The sequence below is a fragment of the Peromyscus maniculatus genome, chromosome 23 (assembly GCF_049852395.1).
Source record: "Peromyscus maniculatus bairdii isolate BWxNUB_F1_BW_parent chromosome 23, HU_Pman_BW_mat_3.1, whole genome shotgun sequence".
Lineage (NCBI taxonomy): Eukaryota > Metazoa > Chordata > Mammalia > Rodentia > Cricetidae > Peromyscus > Peromyscus maniculatus.
Genome location: NC_134874.1, coordinates 60,877,321 through 60,902,838, shown reverse-complemented (window position 1 = coordinate 60,902,838; position 25,518 = coordinate 60,877,321). Strand labels below are relative to the sequence as shown.

At 42.5% G+C, this 25,518-nt stretch overlaps 1 protein-coding gene and 1 long non-coding RNA gene across 3 annotated transcripts in view; one reads left to right on the top strand and one right to left on the bottom strand.

Moving 5' to 3' along the window:
* LOC143270546 (uncharacterized) overlaps positions 1–12,534 on the top strand; it is a 62,517-nt gene extending 49,983 nt beyond the window's left edge. Inside the window, exons 6-7 of one of the 2 annotated variants that reach the window (XR_013047735.1) lie at positions 8,454–8,633; positions 9,493–12,534. This is a non-coding gene — a long non-coding RNA (uncharacterized LOC143270546). Of the gene's footprint in view, positions 1–8,453; positions 9,450–9,492 lie in introns of those variants that run through there. The other variant, XR_013047734.1, reaches the window with a different exon arrangement.
* Positions 12,535–13,397: 863 nt separating this feature from the next.
* LOC143270393 (disks large homolog 5-like) lies at positions 13,398–24,921 on the bottom strand. Its single transcript, XM_076560281.1, has 7 exons — positions 24,727–24,921; positions 22,605–22,764; positions 20,912–21,043; positions 19,350–19,533; positions 15,388–15,503; positions 14,359–14,453; positions 13,398–14,191 (listed from the first exon to the last, which is right to left on the bottom strand). The coding sequence occupies exons 1-7, from the start codon at positions 24,857–24,859 to the stop codon at positions 14,022–14,024; spliced, it is 990 nt and encodes a 329-aa protein (XP_076416396.1). The 5' UTR covers positions 24,860–24,921; the 3' UTR covers positions 13,398–14,021.
* Between the last annotated feature and the right edge of the window lie 597 nt (positions 24,922–25,518).

Genomic DNA, 25,518 nt, shown 5'->3' with positions numbered 1-25,518 from the left:
GGTGGTAGTATGTGTGTACTTCTCTTCTTTGGGGTTTACTGCTGTGTCTTTATCTATTGCCTGTGTTTTCAAGGGTGTATCTGACTTCCTTAGGTTGGAATTTTCCTTCTAGTGCTTTCTGTAGGGCTGGGTTTGTGGATAAGTATTGTTTAAATCTGGTTTTGTCTTGGAATGTCTTGTTCATTCTGTCTATGATGACTGAAAGTTTTGCTGGGTATATTAGTCTGTGCTGACATCCATGGTCTCTTAGTGTCAGTATTACATCTGTCCAGGTCCTTCTGGCTTTCAAAGTCTCCACTGAGAAATTGGGTGTTATTCTGATGGATTTGCCTTTATTGGTCACTTGGCCTTTTTCCTTTGCTGCTCTTAATATTCTTTCTTTATTCTGTATGTTTAGTTGTTTAATTATTGTGTGGCGAGGGGACTTTTTTGGGGGGTCTAGTCTGTTTGGTGTTCTATAGGCTTCTTGTATCTTCATAGGCATTTCCTTCTTTAAGTTGGGAAAGTTTTCTTCTATGATTTTGTTGAATATATTTTCTGTGCCTTTCAGTTGGTATTCTTCTCCTTCTTCTATCCCTATTATTCATAGGTTTGGTCTTTTACTGGTGTCCCAAATTTCTTGGATATTTTGTTTCACGACTTTGTTGTCTTTACTGTTTTCTTTGACTAATGAATCTTTCTTCTACTGTATCTTCAACGCCAGAGATCCTCTCTTACATCTCTTGCATTCTGTTGATTATACTTGCATCTGAAGTTCTCAATCGTTTACTCAGATTTGCTATTTCCAGCATCCCCTCTGTTTGTGTCTTCTTCATTTTTTCTATTTCCCTTTTCAGGTCTTGGACTGTTTCCTTTATTTGTTTCATTGCTTTTTCATGATTTTCTTTCAGTACTTTATTGTTTTCTTCCAGTACTTTATTGTTTTCTTTAATTTTCCCTTTCTTCTAGTTGTTTGTAATGTTCTTCCCTTCTTTTTGTCTTTTCCTCTACAAAAGCCTCTACCTTCTTCATGATGTTATTCACAAAGCTTTTTTCTTCTGCTTCTTCCAATTTTTGATGTTCAGGTCTAGATGTTGGAGGTGGTCTAGGTTCTGGTGATGCTGTATTGCTCTTCATTTTCTTGTATGTACTTCTGCCTTGACATCTGCCCATCTCCTTGTAGTTCGTTCTTGGTCTTATAAGCGCACTTGGTTCAGACAGAGATGACAGATTCAGGAAGTATCTCTCTCTTTTCCAGATGGGAGCTCTCTTGTCCAAATGGGAACTCTGGGGCAGGATGTAAGCTCTCATCGAAGTTGGCCATTTGTATTACTTATCAGTTCCTCTTTCTTTATCGTCTGCCTCCCAGGGAAGATTGTGATTCCTATTCCCTCAAATTAATGAGATTATTGAGGTTAATACAGGAGTATAGGTATGGGATTACCTATAGGAATATGAATAACTCTAATGTGTGACATCACAAAGGCTCACATTAGAATGGGTGACTCATGAGGACTAGAACTCTGAATGTGGCTGCATGACTTGTTTGCAGCCTTATGGGACAGAGGGTCTCCTTTCTTCAGTTCTCCTTAGTTATCACCCATTTAACCTTGGAAGTGGAAGGGCTTTGTAATTCCTGTAAGTTTCAACTTTCCCAGCCATGATTTAATTGCTAGATATTATGAACCTCTTCTCTTTTCTCATAGAACTTTCTGAGACTTAATGAAATAGTCCTGCCCAGGGAAGAGTACACCAGTTGGATACTTAATATTAAAGGGTCATTTCTGAAAACATATATGCTAGCTATTCAGAATGATTGGATTATATTTAGGAAATATAACTATATGGATATATATATATATATATATATATATATATATATATATATTTCATACACATATATGTATAAGCATGTAGCAACAATTAATGAAAATAGAGGTCATTAATTAGAAATAGAGCAAGGAAGAGTATTGGGAGGGTTTGAAGGATGAAAGAGAAGAGAAAGTAATCTCAAAAATAATAGAAAACTATTTCATGTCATAAAAAGGAAAACTGTTACACAACACTTTACCCTTTCCTTAAAATGTTAGTTGTTTCTACAAGTTCACATTCTCCCATGGAGCTCTGCAAAGGCACTAACGGCAAACACTAGTCCTGAAGTCCCTGGTGAATCAACCATTTTATGTTTGACCTCTTCTGTAAGCACAGCCCAGTGCTCCATCATGCCCAGTGAATTGGCCATAAAGCACTGCTTCTCTCATATATATTTTATCAGCAGAACCCCATCCTTCCTTCACCATCTTCCAGTCTGTGTGAGACCTCTGCCTGTGATAACCAAGCATCCCCAATGCTTCCTGTGAGCCAGTCCATCAGGAATAATCTCTCTCAGATTTCATTAGATTACATAGCCTGTATTTCAAGGAGGTGGAAGTAAGTGCATGACCTACTTTCCCACTTCTATAGCACTCAGATTGATCTCATCTGTTCTCATAGCCTACAATCCCATGAGCCAAGCTTTGGCAGGAGGTTTCACTGAACTTTTGAAAGTCTTTTGTAATTCAAGCTGTTGAGAGACAGATTACTCCCTGACTAAGACAGTTTCTTTTTGTAGGCCATTTTAAGGCTCTCAGATACAAGTTCTAGCGTGGATTTTCCTTTTCTCTGTATAAAAGGTTGAACTATGTGACAACTCCTATTACCTTTACTCCAAACAGAGAATTACATCCTAATTGTATACAAATGTACTGAATTTTTGCCTAAGGAATTTTAATGAATACAGCAGTTTCATAAAGGATCTTGATTTTTTTTTATCTTCCATAAAACTTCTGACTTATGATTAACTCTGTTTCCTGGCTTTGTGTACATCTTTCCATTTCCATTTAGAAAACACTATGGATTTTACCTCTTGACAAAAATGTATTTAGTGAGAAAACTTTTTTATGAACTTCATGGCAGAGAACTAATAAACACTGAATATATCAACTCATTGAATTCATTATATCTGAATTACATTTGCCATAAAAAACAAACTAAGATGATGTGTTTGCAAGGTATTAAAATATCAAGATTTAAATGTAGGTTTTTAGCTGGTTTTAAGCACAGTTGCATTTTTTTAACACTTTTACACAAGATTTTTAGTGTCACAGTGTCAGAGATCTAAGGAATGTCACATTTCAGCAAGTGCTGGGGAGGATATGGATTACAAAGATTTCAGGTGGGAAAATATGGAGAATAAAACCCACAGAGAAAAATTTTCATTGTTATAATGTAACTAGCATTTTATAAGGCCCTGTAACAACTTAGGGAGGCAAAAATGATTATAATATTCTGGATGAATAAGGGAAGAGCAAGAAGAAGGAGAAATAGAAGAGGAAGAGTAGTAGTAGGAGAAGATGGATGCATGGATACATGGATGGATGGATGGATGAATAGAGATAGCTGATGGAAAGATAGATTGATATAAAAATAGAGTATATACAGTATTTCAGGCTATACAATACAGTGGTTATTGTGTCCACTGAAGGCAGAATGGACTCAGAACGTTTGTCCTTTTTTCCCCCATATTGGTCAGAGAACTAGTTACGGGTGAAGAACTCTGGATTTTTTCTTTCAGCATCTGAAGACCTTTGAATCTGGACAATTCTAGGACTTCTGATTCCCAGAAATAGCCCTTAAAATTAGGTCCGTTCCAATTGTCCCTCAGTGGTCCCACTTTTATTTAGGCTGATATATGAGGTGAGGTGGGACAAATACTGATCATCCAGGGAGCCCTGCCATTCTAGATCCCCAAGAATCTTTCTAAATGAATGCTCCATGTTTTGTGTAGAACTCTAGAAAAGGAACAAGGAATCCTGGCTACAGCAGATGATACAGAACAGGCTGAGTTCTCGCATGGTGATATGGATTATTGTAATGGAGAGGCAAGAGTCTCTGGGTCAGGAATGTGCAACAGGCTAGATAGTTTGAAGATAAAATTTAGACCACTTTTTTTTCAAAGCTGAGGACCAAGCCTAAGGCCTTGTGCTTGTTAGACAAGCACTCTACCACTGAGCTAAATCCCCATTGCCTGAATTTAAGGACATACTTTAGAGAAAAGTCAGAGGGAAATGGAGGACTTAAGACTACCAATGTCTGACATCATCAGATTTACCTAGAATGTGTTGGACTGATCATGTTTGTCCTAGGGAGATGTTATTTTTATAAAGACAACAGACTTGGTAGGGGGGTTGCTAGCATTTGTGCTCACCAGGACGAGGACACCCCACTCAATGATTAGTCTGGAATTCTTTAAGGAAGGAGGAGATGCAGCAAGTTGATAAAGTGAAATGTGGAAGTGCCTGCAGTTGAGAAGTGAGGATGAGGTGGGTCACTCCAGAATATTAACCAAGAAAAGTCAGAATAAGAAAAATTAAGTATGGGAGGAACTCTGACAATATGTGAGAAAAGTCTGTATTTGTTAATGCTTTGGTGATTGGCATCATCATGGAACTTTATAAACTAATACAATGGGATCCTTCTTTGAGAAATAATTTCCACAATTGACATAATATTTTATATTAAGTTCATGTCTCTGAAATCTTGTAAGAAAAGAGGAAAATTATGGACCATGTTTCTGTTAAAAAGAAGTAGAAAAGAATTATTGAAGCAGATTTTGGGTTAGTCTGAGCTTCTTGGTAGAAAGGGTTATTCCTATGTTACTTTTGAGACTTGTTTGTTCCTAAAAATATCAGCTGAAGTCAAGATTTGAAGTTTTATCAGACCAATACATCATGCAGTATAACACCATTCATATTATGCTATGTTCATATTCATTGGTTACTCAGATGAGAGCTTAGATCATGGTGAGTGGCACATCCTGGTTTGCATGTACTGAGGATGATAAGTGTAAATGGAATGTATGTGATCCACACAGTTGGTACTCAGGATGTCAACTTATATCTGTACATGAAGTCTGTGAGTCTAAGATCTTCAATAAACATTCTTCTGTGTGTCTCTTTTGAGGCCTTGAATGGCTGTAAAACATCGAGTGAAATTGAGGTATGGGATCAGTGTGCCTCAAGGTTCCCTCTAACCACCAAATATGTTAATGATGTCCATTTGCTTTCATCTGTAAGGGAGCCATCAGCTCAATTGACAACAATTGAGGTGTTTCTGGTTCCCTTTTGGTTAGGGTGTTGGATGAAGAAGAGAATATTCTTCCCACACATCCTCAAAGTTTAGGGCTTCTGAGTTTAATTCTTGCTCAGTAGACTGCAGGTCTCCACTGATAGCAGTTTATGGTCAGGATGTTTTTTCTCTTGGATTGCCTGGACTCCTTTCACACAGGGCTTGGTCCTTGGCTACTTGATATCAGTGTTTGGCCTAGGAAGAGTTCTCTATTGTGGTTAGAGCAGGTTCCATTTAAATTGTCTCTTCAAACTGTGCTTCCTAGGGTCAACATTAAGTCTGACCACAAATCTCTCATTGGGTTGGCAGGAGCTCCATTGATTTAAGAGTTTGTGGTTGACCTTCATGAAGGTCTATTGTTGGCCTGTAACATTTCCACTTTTGATTTTGACTGGCTTTTTCTATGAGTTTTGAATGAGCTCTGAATTCTTCCCAGTCAATATTTGCCCTAGACCTGCTTCTTCATTTGGTCCTTGGAGAATGTCCCAGGTCATCCTCTCTCCCTGTTTTGGTTCATGCTTTTGTCAGGGTAAGTGTTAGCACTCTTGCATTCTCCTTTTCCTGCTTTGTCCCCCGGCCTCTTTAATTTGAGGGATTGGTCTGGGCCCACGTCCTTCCTTAGTTTGGCCCAGTCTTCTTCAGGGTCAGAGGTATGCTGAGACCCACTTCTCATCTTGGTGAAGGCCCTGGCTTCAGTCCAGGTAAAGTTGGGGCATGGGTACTCTCCTTTTCTTTCTTTGAGGCAGGTCTTTTTCTTCGGAGAAATAGGGTAGAACTCATCTCCCTCTTGGATGGGGCCAGCCTTCTTCAGGGTCAAGGTTAGGTATGGGTGTTCTTTTCTTTTCTTTTTGTTTCATTTCATTTTGTTACTTTTCCTTCTTCTCCTTTGCCCTTGGCTCTTCCATTTAATGAACTGGCCCAGGGATACTTCTGTTTTTCCTCTGAGCCAGAGCTTATTCAGCTTCAGGTTTTAGTGAAGGCCTCTTTTAGGTCAGGTTTGGCCTTTCATTCCTAGGGTTGGTCACTGGCCTTTCTGGGTGAGGGAAGCCATTGCTAATGTAGGCGTTATTTCTGGTCTTCACCAGGTTCATCCTTAGGCCTTCGAATACTTCTTTCTTGACATCATGGTTTAATGTTTAATCCTGGTCTACTTTCACTTTAGGTGCTTAGCATGGGCCTTTTCAGGGGCCATGTTGGCCTGGGGTACTTTAAGGGTGTGCCTGTGTCCACGCAGTTTTTTTTTAGAGTTAAGCCTGGTTATATTGATATTCTGGGACTGTTGATACCTGTTTCTCTTCAGGGTTGAAGCAGGGGGTACTTTTGAGTGGAGGTTTGACTGGAGCGACTTTGTATTTGTAATTAGCCTTGGATTATGCTCAGCCTTTCTGAATAAAAATAACATGTGGATGTTGATAGAAGACTGTATTTATTGTGCTTCTCTTACATCTCAAGTATATCTGAGGAACATTGGCTCTTTCCAAGGGAAATGGGTACAGACACCAACACACAGCACAGACTCCAGATGAAAGAAACTACATATTACACAAATAGAAAGGTGAAGTAGGGAGGAGACAGTGGTGTTTGGGGAGTCCTTGCTGCTGCATTGGTGACTGTGGCCATGGTAAAGAGGCACCATGAGCTTATGTGGAAAATTGTTGCTTCTCAATAAAGATAACAAAATAGAGTCCCAACAAGGTCTCTGCTGCCTTTCCATCCGTGATCTGCTCCCATGAAGGGATATCACAGGGGGTTAATATAACTACAGAGGCTGGTCCTCCATTGATCTAACATTAGGGTTGTACAGATCTTCATGAGGCCTCTTATGCAGTGTGGGTGTGGTGTCCTCTCCTGTATGTCATTCATGGCATGCACTATGAGGGTGTTCCTCTGGTTCTTGCTATGGAAACACTTCTCAAAATGTCATTTGTCTTCTACCTTGAAAACCCCTGGAACAATGAACCATGCCTTCATGATCCCTTTCAAGAAAGCTCCTTGTCATGTCCACTCACTGATGTGAGATCACGTCTTCCCACAAAGAATGTTTGCACTGCCTTACCAGAAATTGATTCCTGCTCATGTTATTATTGTTGTGAATCACAGCCCACTTTAATAGAGTGAGCTGCCAACATGTCAAGGGCACACATGTAACCATGACAATGATTCCTTGTGTAGTGTCACAGAGGCCAGGCCATACTCTGCTCAGGGGAGCACATAGGTGGTCAAGCTATGCAGATGTCTTTGGACTGGTAATTAGGGAAGGTGCCTGAAGGCTTCAGTTATCATCATTGCTTGGGGACAATTTCCCATCCAATCATCATTTCCTACTACAGAACTTCACTGCTGAAAAGAGAAAGGTCATTGGGGAAGGGGCAGACTTAGTCCATATGTATACGGTTCAAATACTGGTCTATCATTTCAGAGACTCAGTTTATCATCAAGAGTCTCTTATCATGGCTTGTATTGTGCCATCTGCAGGACCTGCATCTTGGGGAACAGAGCTGTTTGAAATTTGCCCTCCAGCCTGTCCCTTCACCATCATTAAACACACCTTGAATTGGGATTGACCAGAAGGCAGAAAGCCATGAGGTTTTCCCTACCTCCTCTCATCATGGTAGTTGATGACTTCTGAGGCTGTCACTCAGTGGATAGCAGTGTAACAGCAGTTTATCCTGTCCCATTTGTAAAGTGGAGTCCTGGGACAGGTGCTGACTCTGCCTCAGCTGTTGTCACCTTTTCTAACAAACACAAGTGGAGATTAGTGTAGAAAACAATGGACATATCCCTCTGAGAATACCCCTTCCCAATCTCCCACTGTCCTTTGCCATCATGCCTTTCTCCTTCCCTGAAAGTTTATCCCTCAAGGCTGGTATCAGATTTCCAGCAATCATTCTAATTCAGGTCCTCATTGTTGGGTTTCCTTTTCATTCTTCTTCTCCATGGATGCTTTTTTCCTGCACTAACATGACATTTGAAGGACAATGGGAAGGAGGCATCTTAGAGATCCGAGGAGTTAGTCAAGGTATCACAGTGTTCCATTCCTCTATCTTATTGTGGATGGAAACCTACACTTAAGAATTTTGGCATGCAAAAAGAAAGAGAACAAAACTGAATTAACATCTTTTTCTACTGGTCCTCAAGCTATCAAATCTAAGTTATAAAATAAAAACTATGGGGAGATTCTTCCTGTGATTTCTAGATGAAGTGTAAGCATTGTGCTAACCTCAGAACCAAACAGGATTTAGGGAAGGGTGGCCTCAATTAAACCAGCTATACAATCACAGAGCTTGAAATACTTTTCCTCTTTGCAGCAGCAGAATCTGAAAGAGAAGTTATACAGTTGCCCAGCAGGGATGCCTCTTTGCTGTCTCAGCCTGGATGCCTGTGTCAACAGTTGCAGTAGGAACACCCTACCTGGAAGTCTTCCTGTCAGCATCACTGGATCCTTGGAACCCACAATTTCCTGCTCTTCACCAAGTTCTGGATAGCCAGTAAGCATAGTTAGACTTAATTGATGGGGGTAATTTCCTATAAAATGTGCAGTGGAAGAGGAAGGAGAGACTGATAACTTATCTGTGCTTGGTGTCAAATGGTATCTGAGGGACTTAACATGTGACGTAGATTGTAAATATCCATCTAAGAAAGATCCTGAAACATCGATACATTGTTAGTAACATGGTAGACAACATCAGTGCTCTAGAAGCATGCAAGTTCCATGCACAGAATGAAGCATGATCAAGCATGCCCCACCCCACAGTAATAGTGCTACTACCCCATTGTAAAGGAAGAAGGCACCATCAGTGTTGTGCCACAATACACACATGCTTGTTTCCATACAATACACACAAATATGTGCCCACATTCATACATTTAAGAACATGTGTCTACAACTTTGCATGCACACACACACAGACACACACACACACTCAGAATTATATTTGAAATTCAATTAGATGTACAATAAATTGGAATAACAAGAAATAAAATATAAACAAACAACCTTTGTGGCATTGGTATGCATGTGTATGGTATTCATGTTGTATGCAGAACTATGAGTATAGTTATGTGCAAATTTTATAAGTATCTATATGATATACCTAATATGTACAACCATATCTAACTGCATATACATGTGTATATAAATATAAAGATAAACTGAAATCCCAACTCCCAGACACCAGCAAAGGAGGCAGCAGAACTTTCTGAGTGGCTGGCTTGATGTGTCAGCTCTTTCCTGCCTGCAACTCTGAGTGCCTGTTATGTTTATTAACAGTATCATTCATTTGAAACAAAATTATGCACAAATTTTTCACAATGCCATTTAATATTAAAATATTCTCTAACTTTCAGAACCACAAGAAAACCCTCTAAGGCAGAAAGCCACGAGTCGATCATGAAAAGTACCAGGAAGGGCCAATGAGATGGCTAGTTTGGTGGAAGGAAAGAGCTGACTCCTCCTAATTTGTTCATGGACCTCCATATGAACAAAATGACAGAATAGCATGGCGTGTATTCTATGTTCATTCTCTCTCTATTGTATAGACGTATTTATTTCCTCATCACAAAATAGATAGATAGATGTTATTATTTTAAATACCAATCAGAAGATTTCTATACACTTATATAATATAATTAATATTTAAAATAATGAAAAAATCTCATGCAACTCACAACTGTGTGTAACTCCAGGACCAGAGGAGTTGACACTCTCACACAGGCATACATAAAGGGAAAGCACCAATGTACAAAAAATAGTGAATAAACAATTAAATATTTCTAGGAGCTAGTGGGGTTAGGAGCCCCACAAGCATCCCACAAAACTAACTAACCTAAGCTCATAGTGATTCACAGAATGGACCACCAACCAGGGAGCATGCATGGGACTGTCCTAGGCCCTCTCCATTTTACAGTTGTATAACTTGTTCTTCTTGTAAACTCCTAATGGTGGGAACAGGGCTTGTCTCTAATGCCTGCTTTTTGGGACTGATTCCTCCTACTGAATTGGTTTGTCCAGCCTTAATGTAAGAAGTCATGCCTAGTCTCACCACAACTTGATATAACATGGCAGGCAGATGCACAGGAGGCCTGCCCATTTCTGGAGAGAAAAAAAGAAGGAGGAATGGATATGGAGCAGGAAGACACACACACACACACACACACACACACACACACACACACACACACACTTGGAGGGTGGGGGAGGGACTGAGAGGAGAGGACGGAGGGGAATTTTTGGTTAGGGTGTAAAAACAAAAATAAACAAATAAATAAAACCAAATTTATTACAAAGAGGGAGATTATTGATGGTTACCATATTTAAATTTGAGATACTAAAAGAATGTCCCTCCAGGGACATTGCCACTTATTCTAACTTTATAATGTGTTTGCAGTTGTAAGGGATTGCTGGGGATGTATTTCTGTATGCTGTGAATGTGTTGCTCTGAGTAATTGATAAATAAAATGCTGATTGGACAGTAGCCAGGCAGGAAGTATAGTATAGGCAGGATAAGCAGAGAGGAGAATGCTGGGAGTGGAAGGCTGAGTCAGGAGAAGCCACCGCCACCATGAGAACTAAGATGTAAAGTACCTGTAAGCCAGAAGCCACGTGGCAACTTATAGATTAATAAAAATGGGTTGATTTAAGATATAAGAACTGGCCGGGCGGTGGTGGCGCACGCCTTTAATCCCAGCACTTGGGAGGCAGAGGCAGGCGAATCTCTGTGAGTTCGAGGCCAGCTTGGGCTACCAAGTGAGTTCCAGGAAAGGCGCAAAGCTACATAGAGAAACCCTGTCTCAAAAAACCAAAAAAAAAAAAAAAAAAAAAGATATAAGAACTAGATAATAAGAAGCCTGCCACAACCATACAGTTTTTAAGTCTCTGTGTGTTTACTTGGGTATGAGGAGCTGCAGGAGCTGGGTGGACAGAGGAAAACTCCAACTACAAGGGATAATTAAATCATGTTAGACATAATTTTGAGCTGGTATAATACATAATGTCTTTGTGTTGTGCTTGCAATAATTATATCATATTTAGGCAATATTAAGACATGGTTATTGTTTTACATTTGGATTAATCATGACATAAAAAGATATAATTGTGTGTCAAGTTGACAAGGGTGCAGATGTGATATCTATTTTTGTTTGTCACATTTATTACATCTGGAATTAACTAAAACCCCAAAATGGAAGGGCACACCTGTGAGGTACTTTTGCTTAATTTGAAGAGAGAAGATCCACATGTAGTCCTGATCTTTGCATTAGGGAGATACTCTTTTAATCTGGATATTGATGAGGAAGGAAACACCTATAACTTAGATGTTTTGAGCCCCAAAACCCCACTTGTAATCTCAGCCAGGCCTTGTGCTGGAAGTCCATATAAAGAAATGGAAGAAGGGCCTTTTGCTCTTTAACTGCTTGCTCTCACCTTGCTAGCAAGTCCATGCCTTCACTGGCATTGGAGCCAACTTCCTTGGGATTCTAGACTATACTGCTGATGGGCTGAGACATCAAGCATAGTGGACTGAGCAACTCCTGGATTCAAGGACTTTGCCATTATAGCCAGCCAATGTTCAATTAGCTGGACCACAGCATCTAAGTCACTCTAAAATATAGCCTTTTGTGTCTATAGAAATTCATTCTGTTACCCCATAAAACCCTGACCAATGCACCAGACAGGTATAGAACTTTTAGAGTAGTTTGGGCATGACAACAGCCTTATCTCACTTATAAATTCCACATGGTCATATTCCTTTAACCTGCTTTTTAGATGATGCTTTGATGCTGGCCTAGTAGGCTTCTATAGCTTCTGGGCAAGAAAGTAAAATAACACAAGTCTGAAATTTCTCAAATGGAACACACAGTAATCTAACTAAACAAGTAATTATATGAGATGGAGAGATTCTAGCTTAAGTGAGGAATGAAAACCCTGATGACTTAGCTTCTGTGGGCCAAGACCTGGCAGAGCCCCACCAAATGAAGGCCAGAGGACACAATATTCTTTTTACCCTTGATGTGACAGCTCCATTCTGGAGATCCATGGGATAACATCCTTTAAACATGAACTCTCTGACTCACTCTCAGTCTCAGGAGTCAGATCTATTCCAGAGGAGCTTCACAAGTGTCAATCAGTCATCTGGAAGAACTTTCTCAATATAATTTGAGATCTGCTATGGTAAAAGAGCAGCATCAACATCTCTCCTTTTCAGTCTGTACCGAATCACTCTGCACCAGAGACATGTGGCCCCTGATGCAGGCTCCATCCACTCCACATAGTCAATGAGGTTCCTCCCAACATTTCTTATCTGGACCATCAAGAGGGATTCCTCATCCCACCTGCACCCCAGGACAGGCTTTTCAATTCTGCATTTCATCAGACAGTCTTAATACGTGTTGTCAACCAAGAAGAGATCTAGCAAATCTGTGCCAGTCTGACAGTGAGTGATACTGGAGCAGGAACTTGAACCTATGAGAGCCCTGCATGGATGTGTGGCAGCCTAAGACAGTTAGCATGCCTGTCCCAACAGGTTTCAAGAATCTTTTGGTTGGGAGTGATCCAATCCACCTAAGACAGCACACATGGCTGGGAGGACAAGGTCAGTTGCAGGGACTGGAGAGATGGCTCATCCATGAAGAGCACTCATTGCTGTCTCAGAAGACCCACAGGACAGCTAACAAACCTCTTCAACCTAAATTCCAGGTGGAATCTCTCCTCACCTGGCCTCTGTGGGAATTGCATGTACATGGTGGCCAAACACCCATAAGTATAAAGAAAAGCACCTCAAAATATCCCAACATGTCTTGCAGGATATTATCTCTTCTTCTCAGTTATCATTCATGTTATATTTCAGGAAAACTAGAGGCAGATTACTTTTCATTTTCTGATTTCTTTTATACAATTTTAATTAATATTCTTTTTTCCAGAGAGGCCTGGAGCAAATACTTGTTTTTCCCTTTAATTTGGTCTACATGATGATTTCGTGAACATGTGTGTACAGTGTACCACACTTTACTGGCAGCTAAATATATGATGTCAAGGATACAATATGTCTAGTTTTTCTATTATGTAGTGGGTATCCATGGAGTAGGCTATTCCATCTGCATACAAGGTGCCATCCCCCTGTATAGCACCGAGACCTTTGGCTGAGAAATCCTTGTGCAGCCCAAGATTCCTGGAACTGGCTGAGATACATCCAGGCCTGTGACTTCAGGGTTTACAGCAGTTTGAAACCTCACCTGACTAAAGAAGAGTCTCAGAGTGAAGCTGAAATTGGATTTTATTCATAAAAATACATTCATTTTACTCAATGGGGTCTTTCAAAACAGCATTCCTTATATACAATGTATAGCCTTAGCAAACTATTAAAACCCAATAACAAAAGCTAACAAAACCTTAAACTAAAATGAAGAAAACCAAAATCTAAAGCATAAACATCCCAACATATAAACAAAAAAAATTAAGCAAATTTCAGGATCCTTTGGAATTTCATTATGGAAGAACAAATGAGGTGAGGACATAGCTTACTCTCTGCAGTGAATTATCTTCAGCAACACTAGCATATGACATGGCATCAGCTTCACCACTGCAGTAGAGAGAATCTTACACTTTGGGTGTTGTCTGTCTGGATGGCAGTGTGATGTTACCACAGTCTTCCTTTTCAGATTTCCATCACATACAAAATCAGCTTGTCAAAGCCCTTGATAGGAAGCTGACAGAAGAAATCTTGCTCACCCACATGTCTTCTTCCATGTTGTTTTGCCCCTCACTGGGGCCACGAGCTGATGGATGTCAGGGTTCTTAGTAATTTGTGTTGTGTCCTCTGAATCTCAGACTATTTCTGATACAATCTTTTCTCTGGGAATACTGAACCAATGGATGTGGATCAGATTGTGGCTGGACTGCCTGATGGTAGGTTGATATGTGCCTCACTAGTGAGTTCACAGCTGAAAAGAGGTGGCATTTTCTGAGGAGGCCGTGAACCTGGAGTGTAGAATGTCATGCCTTCAAGGTGTCTCTGGCTTCTTCTAGCCTTCTCAGTTTTCTGAAGAGGTGCTGTCATGGAAAATCGGTAAAGAAAATAGGATTCAGAAACAGTTTTGCATGCCACTGTCAAGAACAATCAGGGCTTATTCATCCCTAGTAAACAAAAGTTAAGGAAGGAAACACACCCCATGAACACCCTGGCTGCTGGGGATGGGACTCAATGGTGTCTTACTTGCCTGGAACATAGTGTTTCTGCACCAGCAGCTCCTTCTGCAGGAGGCTCTCTTCCTGGGCTGTGGTCTGCTCCAGTTCCTGCTGGAGGTTTTCAAACCTAGGGGAGGAAGGCAGCTGGGGCACAAACCTGGAGGGGACCTGCCATGTCAGCTGTGAGCCCCCACCACCTCTACTCAGCTAGACAATCAAGCATTACCTTTCAGCTGAGTTCATTCCCTGTTTCCCCAAGGGAAAAGTGACAGAGAGCAACTGGACAGGATTTTTTTCTCAGCTTTTAAAAACTGCTAGAAATTGAACTGGAAAATACACACTTTGCTGGATTAAAAAAAAAAAACAGCGTATTTCTCCAACAGTCCAAAAACATCATTTTGGAGGAATATCAGTATGTCAAGGTCTGAGGCACAGATCAGGAAAGATGTAGGTGAATGTGAACTTCCTGGAAAACTCTCTGTCTGCCCTCTACTGGAGCCTACACAGCAGTGCAGAAAATGCTTTGGTTATTCCTACAGCTCAGAATCCTGCATGGGGTTAACTTGTCAGCTCCTACTCTGTTTATGACCAAGAGTAAATCTTCTCATGGGAAACTGATAAACACTGCAGAGAGCCTGCAGTCAGCAAGGGTGTGCTGTATGCAAATCTGCAAAGGGTGGACACTCCTCTCTAAATGTGATGTTCCTGATGGAAAAGATGCAGGAGGACACACTTTCCTTCATGATCAATGATCCCCCTTTCCAGGTTTCTGGCTGCCATGGGAATATTCGGGGGGAGATCTAATCTAAGAGATAAGATACTCAGAGCATACTAGAGGTCTCAGAAGGGAAGAAGGGGACACAGTCCCCATGAGACCACGGAGAGAGCATATTGTTTCCTGGTCATAATTCTTGTTGACTGAGCCAGCAACGACAGTCTGAGGGGTTCTTTCCCTGCCTGTGGCTGGCAGCTTTGCTAACTGACAAAGCTCAAAGAGCATGGAGATCCAGGTACATTGGACCCACTGGGATCCACCTGCTTCTGGAAGCCTCGGCTCCTACCTCATCTGGGACACAGTGAAGTGATGCTGCAGCTTTATTGTCAAGTCCCTTTGCCGGGTGAACAGCTCCTTCTGCTTCATCAGGGACTGAAGATTTTCCTCAAGTCTTTGATGTTCCTGTTCATTAGAAGATTGTTTTTTAGGGGAGGGCATCCTCACCATGTACATAAACACACACACACACACTCACATTCTATCTATCTATCTATCTATCTATCTCTCTATCTATCTATCTATCTATCTCTATCTATCTATCTATCTATCTATCTATCTATCTATCTATCTATCTATCTATCTATCATCTATCTATCTATCTATCTATCTATCTATCTATCTATCTATCTATCTATCTATCTCCAGCACACACATGTATATGGATGCACACATACAAGCACACTACATTCCATCCATGCTTAGTTTCCCAGATGACACTAATAAGAGTAAGAAGAGATCGCCTGAGATACCAGGAAGAAGAAAGTTACCTTTCATTAACCTACATCCTCTTTACCCATATTCCAGCCTAGAGTCAGGAAACATAGGATGCTTTGAGCACAAGGATGTAGAGAAGATTGTGTACTTTTACTCGGTTTTTATCATTTTTCAGTTTATTTTTAGTTCATATGTGCAGGTGTTCAGCCTGCCTGTGTGTCTGTATAACACATGCATGCCTGTTGATCTGGAAGAAGAACTCAGTGGGCAGATAAGTCAATGTGGTGCTTGCCTTGAAATCCTGTACACACACAGGTGAACACCAGGGTTCCTTGATCTATAATCTAAGCTCTCCTAGCAAGTTCCCCAGTCTGTGCATTGAAGGCTTAGTTCCCCAGCACAGGACCACTGGATGGCAGTGGACCAGCCCCTTGCTCTCACTCAGTGCTTCCCAGTGCCTCCAAGGAGGGCAGCTTCCTCCTGAAGAAGCTCTCTGTACCACAGGTTGCCTCAATTTAGGCCCAAAGGAATGAGCTCAGAAAACTAGAAAATCACTACAATCAGTAGTCTATATTAACCTTTCCATCAAATAAGATGGTTGTGTCAGAGATTTCTTTGAGTAACAGAATGTTTACTAATTCACGGCCAAATAATTGCATACATTATTCCAAACTTAACAATATCCGATGGACCACATTGTATGTTTGTACTCATCAATGATGGGTATCTGAATAGTTGCTAGTTGGGCTGTTCTGATGAGTCCTGCTGAATCCCTGTTCTCCCCTATTCTCTCTGGACACCACTTTCCATTCTGGAATCAATGCTCCACCCGAAGACTGCAGTTCCACTTTCTGAATAATTGCACATAGCTTCTCACAGGGCTGCACCGTTTTACACTACCAGCAATGTCTGAGAATTCTCATTTCACCCAATTCTTCTTCAGGCTGATTTTATCTCAGGATGAAGAAGTTTGGAATAAAAGCAGTTTCTAAGTGCTGCAGACACAACATAGAGTGGGTACTTGAGAGTATGGTGAGCCTAAGCAGTGCCCTGAGACAGCCTCTCCTCACACCTCAGCATAGCAGTGGGTCTTCTGCTGGGCTGGGATGCAGCCACAAGCACCTCTGCAGTTCAGAAATTCTCTGAGAATAAAGTCCAGGCCAAGCACCTAGGACCAGGTTAGCTGAACCAAGTTAGGCAAAGGTGAAAGGAAAATGGCAGCAGGCGATGAGGAGAAGAACAAAACAGGATGCAGGAAGTCATCAGTGGTCAGCCTCCTTTAACCCAGAGCAGAGAAGGACACAAACCAACAGGCAGCCTTTGCTGCCTCTCAGTAGCCTCTTTGTCACCCTCATGGACTCCATTACTTTGTTTTTCTCCAGAGGATTTCTTTGCAGAAAAATGATTCTGCCTCTACAAATACCTGAAAAACATTTAGTTTGCATCAATTTTGTGGCCTTGCATGTGTAGTTAGCTGTGTGGACATGAAGAGTGATGGGCAGCTCCATCTGTCCTTTGACTTAGGCAAAGTGGTACTAACCAGATTAGGCACAGTACTTTCTCATTGAAATCCATCTCCATCATTCTTAAAGATGTTCCACTGTTCCGTGAGAGAGTGAATATACACTCAGAGGCTCAAACACACATTCTCATTCCCCAAACACACACATAAAAACAACACAAACACACACCTTTCTTGAATCCAGAAAGGCAAGGAAGAAGACTAGAATGTTGCAGCACCTTTTCTAATCCAGGGAAGGTAGTGGGTCCTCCCTGCAGACTACAAGCCTCTTAGACCCAGCCACGCTCTTCTGTCCTGGCCTGAACTAATTTCCCTTCTCAGGGAAGTTCTTATCACCAGACTCACTGATCGTATAGAGAAGTAACAACCTCTGCACAACTGAGTTGGACCACAAAAAACCAAGTACTGGAGAAAAGGGTGAGGCATGAAGCCTCCCGATAGATACAAGTTGACCCATCATAGTCTCCTCACTAAACTTACCTAGACTCCTCCACAGAAGACATTGACAGAACCAGAGAATAAAAGTCACCCATTGTCATTGCCCAACAACTTTTGACCAGATTACAGTGCACATTATATGAAAACAGCCCCAGGTCAGTCAGTACAAGGCTACTTAGGTCATCCACAGCACTTTTCTAAATTGCAGCACTCCATCCAACTATCAGTTGGAATCTGTCCATAGACACAGACACGTACATGATAGATTGAGCATCAAAATGTCAGGTTCCATGCTATGAAGCCAGTAGACAAACCAGAGCTTTCCTGGGAAGTTACCTTTATGCTATGAAAGAAAAGAAGTCTACCTTTTATTTTTAAAGTAGCTCCATTGTTTGATTTTTGTTATTTATTACAAAAACGTATGAATTCCAAAGTAATAAAAATGTTTAAAAATTAAGAGAAACCAACTAATCCATTCTCTTTCTGACCAAAAGAACCATTTAGCAACGAGATGAGACAGAAAAACACAGGATGCTCTACTGTGAGGAGACAGGAGATCCAAAGATCTGTGGCTATCCAGCTTAGCCCAAACAGAAATTTTGAAATTCAGTGAGAGACCCGGGCTGAAGGGAATAAGGGAGAAAGCAACAGAGGACACTCGATGTCATCATCAGACCTTCCAAAACACTCACAGATGTATATACACCCTCAGACAGACATACTCACACACAGACACACACCCTCAATCATCAGTGATCAGAACGCAGTGAGGAGGACATCACACAAAATGAGGATGACATTACCAGTTGGATTAATTCTCCTCACACTAGCTGATATAGGTGAGTCCCAAAATTCTGCATAATTTTGGACTAAAAATGCCTGGGGAAGCATGCTGTGTTTCTGCAGGCTATGTTGATGCAGTTGGCTCAAATGTGCCACCCTGACCCCCGCCTGTTATATGCCCTTGCACAATCCCTGGTCATCCAGTGAGCTTCTGAATGTAAGATCCAGGATGGGAGAACTGGCCAATGCCACTCACAGCAAATAGTAGTGACAAACTGTTAATTTAGTTTCTTGAATTGTGAACCAAGAGCTTGGCCAAGTAAAGAGAACACCATGGCAGTCTGGGAACAAGAGGGTAAAATGCCATATGACACCCAAAAAGATGTCTATGAGCCAGAGTCATGTGGCTTTTTCAGGGGGCATTCCTCCTTCCATGGTGTTTCTGCCTCTGATCTCACATGACCCCTGCCAAGCAAATGAGACCCAGACCCTTGACCTGACTCACTCAGATCTCTGTGGCTCCATCATAGCATGGCTCCTCCCATACTTACAAACAGGTGAGTGGTATATGATAGACCCATCTCCCTCAATGAACTGTGGATTCCAGCAGAGCAGTAGGGTTTGCTTGCTCTAAGAGGCTAACTCCCAGAAAGACTTGTGAATGATCACAGAAGTGAACTATTGGATGGGATGGGTCTGTTGGATAAGTGAGTAGATGGTTACATGGGTGTGTGCATATGTGTGTGTATGGTCAGACTGGTGGCCAGGTTGGCCCTGCTGCTTCAACCTACCTGCAGCTGCCTTGTCCAGAGGTCATACATCTTCCCATGGGCCTCCTCACAGAGCCTCTTTGCCTCCTCACAGGACTCTTGTAGTAAAATCTGCTCCCCCTGCAGCTTTTTCTTGTCTTCTAGCAACATTCTCACTTTTTCCTTCAGCTGAGTCTGTTCACTCAGGTGCTGACTGTAGAGGGTGCTGAAATATCACCACAAATGATGAGCTCCACCTCTATCTGCTATTCCTGCCTCCCGATACCATGATTCCTGCAAGGTCCCCTGTCCCCATCCCCAACAGCCCTGCGCTGGAGCCCTCATTAGCCATGGAAGCATCACTCAGGTGCAGTCCAAAGCCAGAGAATAGCCAAATTCCAGAAAGATTTACACTACTTCTGAAGACCCTGACAGCAAAAGAGATCCATATACCTTTGAAGACTGGATCTCCTACCTCCTGCACACACACCCTGGTGCTTAACTGTTCATGGTATTGGGAAAACATGAGCAGGTAGAGGCAAACTATGCTCTGAGGGAGACAGAAGACCCATCTGGAATACATTCCATCTGTGTGTCCCATGGAAACCAGCTCTGTAACCTCATGCCAGAGCCACAGAAACCATGGTGCCAAGTATATTTTCTGTCTAGAGGTTCCAGAAGCTGACCAGGAAAAGTTGGAAGGGGCTCTTCGACTCTTCACACTTAGGAGAGCTCAGTCTAGGAGGCACAAATCCATGAGCTATAAGGCAGGCTGCTTGCTAAGAGGTAAACAGACTAGAACTTCAGCCCTCACTTTGGTTCAAAGGTGGAGAAGGGAAGAAGATGCTGTGGGATGTCTTTCTGTATGCTGTGAATATGTATTGGTCTCATTGGTGCTATGGGATAGTCTGTATGTCAAATTACTCTGATTGGTCAATAAATAAAACAATGATTGGTCAGTGGCTAGGCAGGAAGAATAGGCGGAACTAACAGAGAGGAGAAGAGAAAGAACAGGAAGGCTGAAAGACTCACTACAGGGTGCCACCATGACAAGCAGTATGTGAAGATGCCAATAAGCCACAAGCCATGTGGCAAGGTATAAATTCATGGAAATTGATTAATTTGTCTGAGCGGCTGTGGGACTAGCTGGTGACAAAGATTTTTCCTGACTGTGGGCAAGGCAGGAAAACTCTAGCTACACATTGGTTAATAAATAAGCTGTTTTGGCCTATGGCACAGCAGGAGGGAGCCAGTCAGGAAAATCCAGGAGAGACAGAGAAGAAAGGCAGAGGTGGAGGAAATGCCAGCTGCAACCCAAGGAGCAACATGCCAGCAGCCTGGCAATGCAGCTGCCATGTGGGAAAACACAGAATAACAGAATTGGGTTAATTTAAGATGAAAGAGCCAGCTAGTCTGAAATTTAAGCCATTGGCCATACAGTTTGTAAGTAATGTGTTCCTCTGTGTGTTTATTTGGGTCATTTGGCTGCAGGAGGCAGGTGGGACAGATTCCTCCTGACAGCAGGTCAGGCAGGACTGGAGAAACTTCAGACAACAAGAAGCAGGCCTTACCAAGTTCTGGAGTCCACCCAGACAGGCACTCACCGCGAGATTTTGGTCTTCTCACTCAGCTCCGTACACTTGTACAAGGCCTCACTAATTTCCTTGGGTAATTTCTTCACATCTGACATATCCATCTTAGGCTCTGTGTTCTGCATCTCATGATCAGAATTCAGCCTGTGGTAGGGCATAGCCCCAGGAGCAAAGAACCCCGTGAACACAGGCCTCAGGAAACCCAAGAATTAAGGATGTATTTTGCACTACCCTAGCCCGCTGGATATCACACCCTGAATCCTTTGTACTGGGAACTCCTGATGTGCAATAGACTTCCTACCCTGCCTCAGGGCCAGAAAAGGCTGGGTGTCAACAGGAAGGGAGACAGACCTACATGAGCTCCCTCAGTAGGCCTGGAGGAGTAGACTAGCTCTCTATGTAGGCCGACAGGCATGGGCCTACATGAAATATGTGATGACATTTCCACTGTTGTTAGAATAGAAATGGTTTGTCCTTACAAGGATATCCAGAACTCATAGTCAGTATTGGTTTGAGTAGGCACTCCATGTGGATGGCTTTATAAAACTCCTAAGGGTATTCCAATGAGGCATCAGGGTGAGCACAAAGACTGAGAACAGTAATCCTGAAAGTGGAGCTCCCTGGTCTCAGCACTTATATCAACTGAAATCTTTGAAACAGGCAAATCCTCAGGCCTACTATCAATCTCCAACTCACACGACCTGAAGGGACACACACACACACACACACACACACACACACACACACACACACACTGTAAGGGAGACTCTCAGAGACAGTACAGAACACACTGAGACACCAAATCGTCAGCCCAAAGAGATGCATTCCCCCGCAGGGTAAGCATGGCATTGGGAGCCTGCCTCTGGATCAGCAAAGGCAGACAACACGCAGCAGGCTTTTTTCCAACAGTGGGATTTGAAATAGAAAGTTTGAGTCTGTACTAGGGTGAGTTGCTTAGATCTGATTGGACAGGTTGCAAGTATAGGCAGGTAATGAATTTTGATTGTTGGACTTTGGTGTTTAGTTTCAAGAATTAGTCAGTGTCCTCAAAAGGGAATGAGCTTTGGGAACTAAATTTAGGAATGTAATCTAATGGTTTATCAAGGGAGAGGGAAGTGAAAAGGGCAAAACCTGCCACTGCCATGTTTGCGATGTTAGGGCCCCTTAGAGGGCAATTCACATGCACACAAATCCACACACAGTTAGGATGTCAGGAAATGTAGATAGGTGGCATTGTCTCACAGTATAAGGAACAAGACCAGAGAGGAGCAGGGATGGACACCAGGCCTTCCAGTCACACATAGAAGGACCAAGTAGGACCACCAGGCCCTTCAAGCTACTCCCAGAGCAACAAGCAAAAATATCTTGTCAAATACAGAGACTCAGGTTAAACTCAGAGCACCCAGCATCTCCTACAAGCCAACACCTGTCAAGGCCTCTTGAAATGCATGTTGTAATCTTACACCCTACTGCCCCTCTCTGTGGATTGTGATTCAGGCCACAGACTCTGATTTTCATAAGGAGGAAGCAGAACAGCCTGTGTCCCATCTCACTCCTACAGGCTTCAGTTCTGCCTCTCAGATGCATTCAGGAAAATTTGCTTGTTCAGGTCACCCTGCAGGTGCAGCTTCCAGTGACCTAAGGACTGCTGGAATTGATACAGTAGGGTCAAGACATTCACCAGAGAACAGGACATGATGAATACCTCTTGTTCAACTCATTGTTGTAATGCGCCAGGTATTCACGCAGTTCATTCCTGTCATTGGTCATCATCTGTAGCTGAAGTTTCAGTTTATCCACCTGGTTCAGCTGCTGCTCCTGCTCAGTGAGGAAGAAGGGTGTGGATGATGCCTTCCTAGCAGTCCCTGTAGGTACACAAACACATGTGAATTTGTACAGATAAATGGCATAAACCAAGAAGATCATGTGGAGTCCCAAGAGGAGGCCTGAGGAAGATGAAAAGCATGGAACTCAGTGAAGCCCTTAAAGATCAGAACAGCTCTCCTTAAGCTGGGCCTCATAAGCCACGTGTCTGTCTCCAATCACTATGGCTATATATATGCCTCAGGCCTTACTGAAGCCCCCCTGTCCCTGATAGACTTAAGCAAGGCCGGCCATGTTGTTTTGAAATTGTCATCTCATACCTGATGTGATGCAAAAAAGTCCAGGAGTCCCTAGTGCTTTTCACCTCCTAGGCCTGATAACCTGTGTCCACGACTAAAATGATCTGAATGTTTCAGACCTGGCTACATGGATGGAAAGTTTCCCTCCTTCATATTTACATCAGATATAAAGTGAAACAAGATCCCATTCTGATCCTACATTAGTGGTTCTGTGCCTCCTGTTGCAGCCTTTGCCACTCAGAATCAACTGAAGCAGGTTCCTGCACAGCAGCTGCAGCCTTGACCAATCCTGGCCCTCTGCCAACTAACCATCAGGAATCCTCCACCTTGGATCTGCTCTTTAGGAACTCGGATAAGTAGCATAGGCTTCATGATCACAGCTATGGGACCCCATTACTAGAAGGTCCAGTTCTAGCCTGACCTCCTTCTTAGGAAACTAGGGCTTTCTCTGCCAATCAGTGTGATCAGTCATATCAACATGTCAATTGGTGAACTCTATAAACACGTAGTGAATGCCTCAATGGCAGCTGGCATTGCCACAACACTGGTGATTTCACAGGAAATGCAATCAGGTTCTCCAGGGTACAATAGAATTTCCAGAGAATGGACTGTTAGGGCCACTGCCAATGGTCATTACCTATCTGATAACAAGCTCTTCCATAATTCACAAAAGCCAAGCTGCCCTTTCCAGGAGCCTTTCCTGAGACACAGGGGAAGGCCTTCAGCAACTCCTCCTTCCAATCCCGGGATCTCTCTGATTCATTAGAATCTAGTTCATTCTAATTCAGTAGTTCATCATGTGTGGAGAGCAAGACTCACTTTCCACACACCACCCAGGAATGGCTGTTCATCCTGATGATCGCCAGCTAATAAGATGAGAAATTAAGGATGCTAAGAAATTAGCTAAGGACAATGGGAAGGAAGATCAGTTCCATGAAGTGAACAAGTACATTAGAGAAGATCCACTGGGCAGTTACTATGTATGGGAATGGTGAAGGATTATGTGGGTCCTGTCGGAACAATGATGAGTCACATAGGAAATGATCGAACCTTTGCCCAAACCTCCAGCAGAATACATTCCAACCATCATGATGTTAGCAGAGGTGTTATCAGCCATTGACAGGTATGACTGAAACTACCTAAGGACTGGGCATCCCCAGGTGAGCTTTCAGTCACCAAGAACAAACACTTACAGGAAGAGTCATTTCCCAGTCCTGTACTCAAGGTAGAGGAAAGAGGACTGGCTAGTGAGAGGGCAAGAACTCAGAAACCTTAGGGGTCACTGACATGCAGCAATATTTGGTGGCTCCTGTCCTGCTAGAGGTTGTTATTTAAAATGTGAGACTCTCTAGATCTGGCCAGGGGACTTTACTCTCCCTGTTATTAGTGACACACACCAAAAGAAATCCAGTGTGGGTGAAGTTCAGGGCTGGAACTGAAACCTCTTTAGTCCCTCTGTGCTTCCTTCCCACTCAGAGTGAAAGCAAAGGGCCCTCAACAGAGCAGCTGCAGCCTTGACCATCCCTGGCTCTCTACAAACTAACCATGCAAATTCCTCAATTCTGGGTCTGCTCTTGAAGAACTCAGAGGACCAGGATAGGCCCATTGCTTCTCAGAAACTCTCCCCTCCTAAGCACCCCTCCTGGAAGGATCATCTGAAGCCTTCCTCCTTCAGGAGCTCCTCATCCCTTAACCAAGACTCACTGCGCTTTCTCCAGAACCATTTGTTTCTTGATGTATAACATGGACACTGAAGGCCATCTTCCTTCTGCCTCCCTCTGATCTCCCTGTGCTCGCCATCCTGTCTCCCAAGAATCCTGTTCAGTCTAGTCAGCATGTCTGTAGTTGAAACACGAGACCCTGCACCAATGCCCCAATGACAGTTGGTGTTGCCACAACACTGGTGACATCACATGGAATGCCCGGGCTCTCCAGGAGACAGTAGAATGTCCATGTGCTGATGTCACATGGTCTAGCTGTTACATCCCTGCTACCCACCTCACCAAAAAGTGACTGGAAACCAAGCAGCCATTTCCCTGAGCCTCTGTGGTCACAATGGAAGCCTTTAGGTAGATCCTCCTTTTAAAGTCAGAAACTAGCTTTCTGCTTCATTAGAAACTTTATCTAAGTGGGCCAGGTGGTAGTGGCGCATGCCTTTAATCCCAGCACTCGGGAGGCAGAGGCAGGCGGATCTCTGTGAGTTCGAGGCCAGCCTTGACTACCAAATGAGTGCCAGGAAAAGGCCCAAAGCTACATAGAGAAACCCAGTCTAAAAAAAAAAAAAGAAAGAAAAAAAAGAAAAAAGAAAAGAAAAGAAACTTTATCGAAATGAAGTTGCATTTCATATATTTCCTTTTTTCCCTAAATACTCTGTTTATATTCCCATACCTTAAACCATTTTATCTTAGACGCCATATAAACTTTATTTGTATTCAAATCTTATTTAGCTTTAATGTTCCATATTTTTATATCTTAAGCTACTTCCCCAGGTCGAAT